The sequence below is a fragment of the Corythoichthys intestinalis genome, chromosome 2, assembly GCF_030265065.1.
Source record: "Corythoichthys intestinalis isolate RoL2023-P3 chromosome 2, ASM3026506v1, whole genome shotgun sequence".
Taxonomy (NCBI): Eukaryota; Metazoa; Chordata; class Actinopteri; order Syngnathiformes; family Syngnathidae; genus Corythoichthys; species Corythoichthys intestinalis.
In genome coordinates, this window is record NC_080396.1 from 23,788,761 (window position 1) to 23,796,289 (window position 7,529).

The 7,529-nt window shown below is 37.6% G+C and overlaps 1 protein-coding gene across 1 annotated transcript in view; it reads right to left on the reverse strand.

The window, feature by feature from the left end:
- The window catches only part of bin1b (bridging integrator 1b), a 46,687-nt gene extending 39,486 nt beyond the window's left edge, over positions 1-7,201 (reverse strand). Inside the window, exons 1-2 of the mRNA XM_057829442.1 lie at positions 7,101-7,201; positions 6,785-7,011 (exon numbers count right to left, since the gene is read on the reverse strand). Coding sequence (XP_057685425.1) covers positions 6,785-6,874 — 90 coding nt within the window. The 5' untranslated portion in view covers positions 6,875-7,011; positions 7,101-7,201. The remainder of the gene's footprint in view (positions 1-6,784; positions 7,012-7,100) is intronic.
- Between the last annotated feature and the right edge of the window lie 328 nt (positions 7,202-7,529).

Below are 7,529 nucleotides of genomic sequence, written 5' to 3' on the forward strand. Positions count from 1 at the left end.
TCTAACTTCTTCTAACGAGGTCTAACGAGGCTCCACTCGTTACCTGTATTAATGGCACTTGTTTTAACTCATTATGGGTATAAAAGACACCTGTCCACAAACTCAGTCAGTCACACTCCAAACTCCACTATGGCCAAGACCAAAGAACTGTCGAAGGACACCAGAGACAAAATTGTAGACCTGCACCATGCTGGGAAGACTGAATCTGCAATAGGTAAAACGCTTGGTGTAAAGAAATCAGCTGTGGGAGCAATTATTAGAAAATGGAAGACATACAAGACAACTGATAATCTCCCTCGATCTGGGGCTCCATGGAAGATCTCACCCCGTGGCGTCAAAATGATTACAAGAACGGTGAGCATAAATCCCAGAACCCCACTGGGGGACCTAGTGAATGACCTACAGAGATCTGGGACTAAAGTAACAAAGGCTACTATCAGTAACACAATGCGCCGCCAGGGACTCAAGTCCTGCACTGCCAGACGTGTCCCCCTGCTGAAGAAAATACACGTCCAGGCCCGTCTGCGGTTCACTAGAGAGCATTTGGATGATCCAGAAAAGGACTGGGAGAATATGTTATGGTCAGATGAAACCAAAATAGAACTTTTTGGTAGAAACACAGGTTCTTGTGTTTGGAGGAGAAAGAATACTGAATTGCATCCGAAGAACACCATACCCACTGTGAAGCATGGGGGTGGAAACATCTGAACTGATCTGTGTAAAGGAAAGAATGAATGGGGCCATGTATCGAGATTTTGAGTGAAAATCTCCTTCCATCAGCAAGGGCATTGAAGATGAGACGTGGCTGGGTCTTTCAGCATGACAATGATCCCAAACACACAGCCAGGGCAACAAAGGAGTGGCTTCGTAAGAAGCATTTCAAGGTCCTGGAGTGGCCTAGCCAGTCTCCAGATCTCAACCCCATAGAAAATCTATGGAGGGAGTTGAAAGTCCGTGTTGCCCAACGACAGCCCCAAAACATCACTGCTCTAGAGGAGATCTGCATGGAGGAATGGGCCAAAATACCAGCAACAGTGTGTGAAAAGCTTGTGAAGAGTTACAGAAAACGTTTGGCCTCCGTTATTGCCAACAAAGGGTACATAACAAAGTATTGAGAGGAACTTTTGGTATTGACCAAATACTTATTTTCCACCATGTGTTGCAAATAAATTCTTTAAAAATCAATCAATGTGATTTTCTGTTTTTTTTTTCCACATTCTGTCTCTCATGGTTGAGGTTTACCCATGATGACAATTACAGGCCTCTCTAATATTTTCAAGTGGGAGAACTTGCACAATTAGTGGCTGACTAAATACTTATTTGCCCCACTGTATATACAGTGTATCACAAAAGTGAGACAGACTACTTTTCATTGTATTTTGTCATTGTTGTCCCATGAAAAGATATACAGTACTTAAATATTTGCAGAAATGCGAGGGGTGTACTCACTTTTGTGATACACTGTATGATTCGCCGTGAGAAGCGGCCTTAAAAAATTCCAAGTCATTCCCTAATAAAATCCTGATTAATTATTTTTATGTAAGTATTATAAAACTTAAAATGGCTACAAAATTCTCAGATTTTATGCAAGATGCAAAAAAAAAAAAAAAAAAAAAAAAAAAAAAAAAAAAAAATCACCAAATACAGAGGTAATCACCTATATTTTCAGGATCAATAGCAAGATTTAACATATCATAAAATTTTTTGCTCAAAATAGCAACTTCAATTTTTTTTATTTTGTGCACTTTTGACGTAAGTTTTCAACAGCTAATAAATCACTCAATTTTCACATCAGAAACTTAATACTTAATACTTACATGTAGAATCATCTTAATTTTTCCTAAGCAAAAGAAAATTTAGCATTTTTCTCTATACAATCACAACTTATTTATGTTGAATTCCGATGTCACTATTGCTTCAACACGTCTTGCCGGCTATCTGGTCCTCGTCGTTTTTAGATTGAAAGGTTATATAAAATAAAACACGTAAAAGCCAAAATTTTATTTGAATGGACGCAGAAATTCCTAAATTACTATTTTTTTTGCCCAAAAACAGGCAGTTGGCCGAAAAATTACCTGATTATTTGAATGTAAAAATCCAACATGGCGGCCATCACAAAGCAAAAACCTTTTTAAGTTGAAAATTCTTGTTAAAAAAAATGCGTAAATCCCTGCCATAAAATAGTCTTGGTTAAAAAACAAAAACACGGGCAGTAACCATTCATTTTACGTAAATGGTTCAAGCTAAAGTCACTCTATTTTTTTTTTATTCATTTTTTTCACGTTTCAAAGTACATGCATGTTGCTATTTTATTTAATAATTATCTTTAAACCTCGACCAAATCACTCTTGAGACACTCCTGCCTGCTTGTATGCACTAAAACTTTCGTCCTGTTTCCACCTAAATCCGGCTTTAGGACGCAGCGTTTGTTTGAGTTTATCACAGTGAAAGCTGCCACAACACTCTGCCTGGCCCGGCCACCTTCAACTTATAGGGAAGTCTATGTATTTACTAGGGTTGTTCCGATCGTGTTTTTTTTGCTCCCAATCCGATCCCGATCGTTTTAGTTTGGGTATCTGCCGATCCCGATATTTCCCGATCTGATTGCTTTTTTTTTCTGCTCCGGATTCAATTCCAATCATTCCCGATAATTTTTCCCGATCATATACATTTTGGCAATGCATTAAGAAAAAAATGAATAAAACTCGGACGAATATATACATTCAACATACAGTACATAAGTACTGTATTTGTTTATAATGACAATAAATCCTCAAGATGGCATTTACATTATTAACATTCTTTCTGTGAGAGGGATCCACGGATAGAAAGACTTGTAATTCTTAAAGGATAAATGTGACTTTGTATATTGTGACTAAATATGGCCATCTAGTGTATTTGTTGAGCTTTCAGTAAATGATACTGCAGCCATTCAACCCAAATGCATGATGGGAAGTCCAACCATGACTGTGCGAAGGGGCACCAATTGATATATCTTCTCTGCGTTGGGAAAGAATATAGAGTGTTAAGAAAATGATCAACTACTACCTTTCTTCCCCACATTGCCTCCCACATCAATTTTAATTGCTGAGAGAGGGAATGTAAGGCTTTAGTCAAATAAAAAAAGGCTCCAAAGGCTGTCAAAATTCTCTCTACTCATTATACGCTGTGTTTAGCTCTAAATATTGGTAAAACGGCGCCTTTATAGATTGAACGGGACAATGCGTGAGTGGGTCATGCAGCGCATGCGTTAATTATTTAACGTGATTAATTAAGAAAAAATTATTACCGCCGTTAACGCAATAAATTTGATAGCCCTACTTTAAGCCAAAACTACTCTGGATGAGTGTAAGACATTTTGTCTGTAACGTTATATACAATTAGAAAACGATTTAAATATATATATATATATATATATATATATATATATATAAAAGGCATGTACGATACTTTTTTGCCGATTCCGATACTTTGAAAATGACGTGATCGGACCCGGTCAAGCGGGATTTACTTTATATGTATTTATATACTTAAATTTAAGTTGGGTTTACTCGGGCTTACTAAACATAAATTCAGCTTACTTAAAATTTGGATTTTTCGGCAATAACCAAAAATAGCAAGTTTTCCATAAAAATGCAAATGCAAGTGAAATAGGTTGACTTGAAATTTCAAATTCGGCCAAATTTATTCATTTTTACAGTTTACCTGCACACCTAAAAAGTATGTGAAAGAAAATATTCAATAGTCAAACAAGTGTGTTGCTCCATGAGCAAATAATAACTATTCAATAAGAACTCCTGTATGTGGTTCAATACCTCATACATGTCCGCAATGTGCCGGTGTTCAATTTCTGAAGCCAAAAATACACACAGACACTTTGTGGCTATGGGAGAAATGAGGAACAGGGGTAGGGGACTATTCATAGATATAGTATGTATCTCCCCCTTCCACTCCCCCCCAGGCACTGAGAATCCTGTGAGGAAAGGAGGACAGGTGTCCAGACCAGGCAAGATTTTAGACTGACTCATCTCAAGGAGGTTGGACACTAACACTCCAAAGACGCCAAGACTTTGTGTTTTGCTTTGGCTGCTTCACTTGCTAACACACTGACAGAGTGATGAGCAATGAGAGCATTCGCGTCAGCAAGGCGATTCCAGTCGACAGACAGCTGCATCCCACCCCCAACCCCCACAACGACAGCCGGTCCCCGCACGATGGATACAACTTTGACCTTCCCCATTACATGCAAAAAGTTCCTTTCTCTAATTTCGTTCAATATGAATTAATAGTTCTCGTAATTAATATTTTGTTTGGTCCTGTGAGAACTAGCACCGGCAATTGCCATTTATAACATGAAGTAAATCAATTACTTAGGTTTCAAATGTGTATGTTAGGGGCTGTTTGAAAGAAACAACAGTTTTTAAAAAGGAATTGAGAATGGTATTGTCTTTTCCGTGCGTGTGTGCGTGCAGGTGCAAGGTGGTTAGAAAAAAAAAAAGATCAGCAGGTGTTATTTAAGTTAGCGCTAAGTGATTAAACAAGCCAGACAAAAGTTGCTTAAGGTTGAAAATCCTATAGTAAATGTCCTTTATATCTATCTGGCTAGTTATCTTGCCACCTCCTTTCATTTCTATATTTTTAAGACTTCTCTATATAACAAAATGTAGTTCATGTAATATGTAAATATGAAATGCATATTTTAATTTTGTAAACTTTCAGCTCCTAACTTTCACATGTATATTGCAAATTTTGTAGATAACTGATCAGGGAGAAAATAATGTTTAGACACACAAAAAAATGAGTTTATGGCGCAGCCATTTTGTGACGTCAGTTATACCCACACGAATAGACTTGCGCACAGGTGCATATGATAATGGGTATTAATGCCATAACGAGGAAAGGCTGGTAATTTGGGATACTCACATCTGATTGGATAAAATAAACTGATCAAATGTTTGCCCCATGTTGGCTGGCCACTTTCTGGAAATTCTGATTTCCATTTATTTTCTTCTATACTACAGTGATCCCTCGCTACTTCGCGCTTCAAACTACGCACCCTCAGTCCATCGCGGATTTTTTAAAATTAAATTATACAAAAAAATAATGAAATATAGATGAGCTGTCCAGAGCCGATCGCGTGATCTCACTCTCCTTCCCGCCCTCCCTTTCCCTGCTCTTTAATGTTCAGGCAATGCACTGGAGTTGCTTAGTAAAGTTAACAATGATTAACACACGTCTTCTGTTTGATCTTGCCACAGATTCCCGCAAGCCTCAGCATCAAAGCGCTGCATGTGTCAATCATCGTTTAACTTGTTAAACAGTTACTGTGGCAACTCATTGTGTGTAAGTGAGGAGATGGAGCTGAGTTGAGTGGACTTACTCAATGAAGCATTTAATAAAGACAAGCATTTTTATACTTTATTGTTGTTTAAGAATAATGTGGTGGGACAGTAACATGATTAAAACTTATTATACATATCCATATCCAAGTTTTTTTTTATTTTTTTTTATTATACTTTCGGGGGAAAAAAAGTGAAAAAAAAACCATGTCTTATATGTATCTCTTTCCAATGCTAAATCTGAATGAATACATTAAACACACACACACAAAAGAAAATGGGGGGTGGGGGCGCTACTTCACAGTTTTTTCACTTATCGTGATGGGTTCTTGTCTCCATTAACCGCGAAAAAACAAGGGATTACTGTATTTCACGTTATAAATATCAGATTCTGCGTTTTTTCAATTTATGAAACAAAATTCTTTCTGCTAGCAGCTATACATTATTTTGGTAGTCGATTAATCGATGAACTAATAATCGAACGAATAATCGGACAAGGAACATGAAAAATTAAAATACCTGAGCTGAGCCTCAAACGCTATAAAAAAATAAATAAGGATCTATGGACAACAATAGCCCCATTACAAGTATTGGATAACTTACATAGCAAAAGTCCGCTAGCTTAAATGCAATAAAACGTTAAGGTGGTTTTTTTTTTGTTTTTTTTTTCAATGCTCTAAAATTGTTCAGATACATTCCCACAAAAAAAAAAAACGGCCAAATATACCTATAAACCAAATTACGAATGCATTAAAAAAAAAAAAATTGCTCAAACAAAAACCTATGTCTTATGTGGGTCTTAACATGGAGCAGATGGATTCAGCCATGTGAAATGAGGTAGACCAGAGGGCAGTGTATCCACCCAAATAAATAAAACTAAATGCAAACACTTTCAAAATAAACCATTACAACGCCACTTTAATTAAATGAATACTCGAAGCAGCAAAATTTGAATTCCAATTTTTTTCTAATAGAATACTCGAGTTAATCGATTAATCGTTGCAGCACTGAACTTATGACACTATTTTTCCCTCATGCTCAACATTTTATCAGAAAATGTAACTTAAAAAAACTTCCACTTTTCCCCATCACAACATTTATCTAGAAATCTAGAAACAATTTTGAAATTGTGAGTTTTAGCGTGGTTTCATCTTCGGTTATCAAGAGTCTGACATTTTTTCCTTTAGTTTAGAGCAGCGCCACTGCAGTAATGTAATTCATTTCACTTTGAATTAATTTCATTTTATTTGTTCAAAAAGTCCTCCGAAAAAATGAAATTGAACATAATAAAAATCACCTTAACTGGAGATCAGAAACACTTATTTTCCCCCCAATATTGTGGTGTGATCACACCTGACAGAAATGATTTGATGTGATTGACAAAAACAGAATAGCTGAAATAAACTGATTTTTCCAATAATGAGTGCATTTTTTTTTTCTCGTACCTTCTCCTGCGCTCTGCTCAATCTTTTCTGGACGGTGATGGCCAGTTTCCCAGCGGTGACCCCCTTCCCAGTGTTCCCAGTCTCGGCCATGACTCGTTGCGTTCTGGGCTGAGGCGGTACCGACTCAGTACCGAGTGACGAGTGTCTCCCGTGGATACAAAGTGTGTGTAAAAGCCACCGGACGCCGAGTTGGCTCGCCGTGCGTAACTCTAATCCCGTTGGAGCTTCTTAAAGGAGCAGCACGTAACTTAATCCGGATTTTGTGCGAGTCCAAAAGAACAAGGGGAAAATCAAGTAGATGTTGAATAGAACCTACCTGCTCTGGTAATTCATAAAGACTTGCACTCTAAATGTGGACCGATAGGATTTCCAACTCATCTTGCTCTTAAAGGCGTAGCGCTGCTGGTATTATTAGGCGACACCTGGTTTGATGTTTATTTGTTCACGCGCGCTTTTTCTAGTCAGATGGGTGTCATGCGCAAAGAGCACCGTCAGAGGGCAGTAAAGACAACGCATTGCTTTTCAGATTTATTTCCAAAAAATAAATATTTTCTGACTCCCACCACACTTCATGTTGACATTTTGTACACAAGAAGAGCATAAATACATAGGATTGGTTCTTAGCTATATCTCATTGATACAAACAAGTTTTACAAAAGGAATTATGCTGAATAGGGTAAGAAAGTAGTTCAATACTGCACACCAGGGGTCCCTAAACTACGGCCCGCGGGCCGGGTACGGTCCG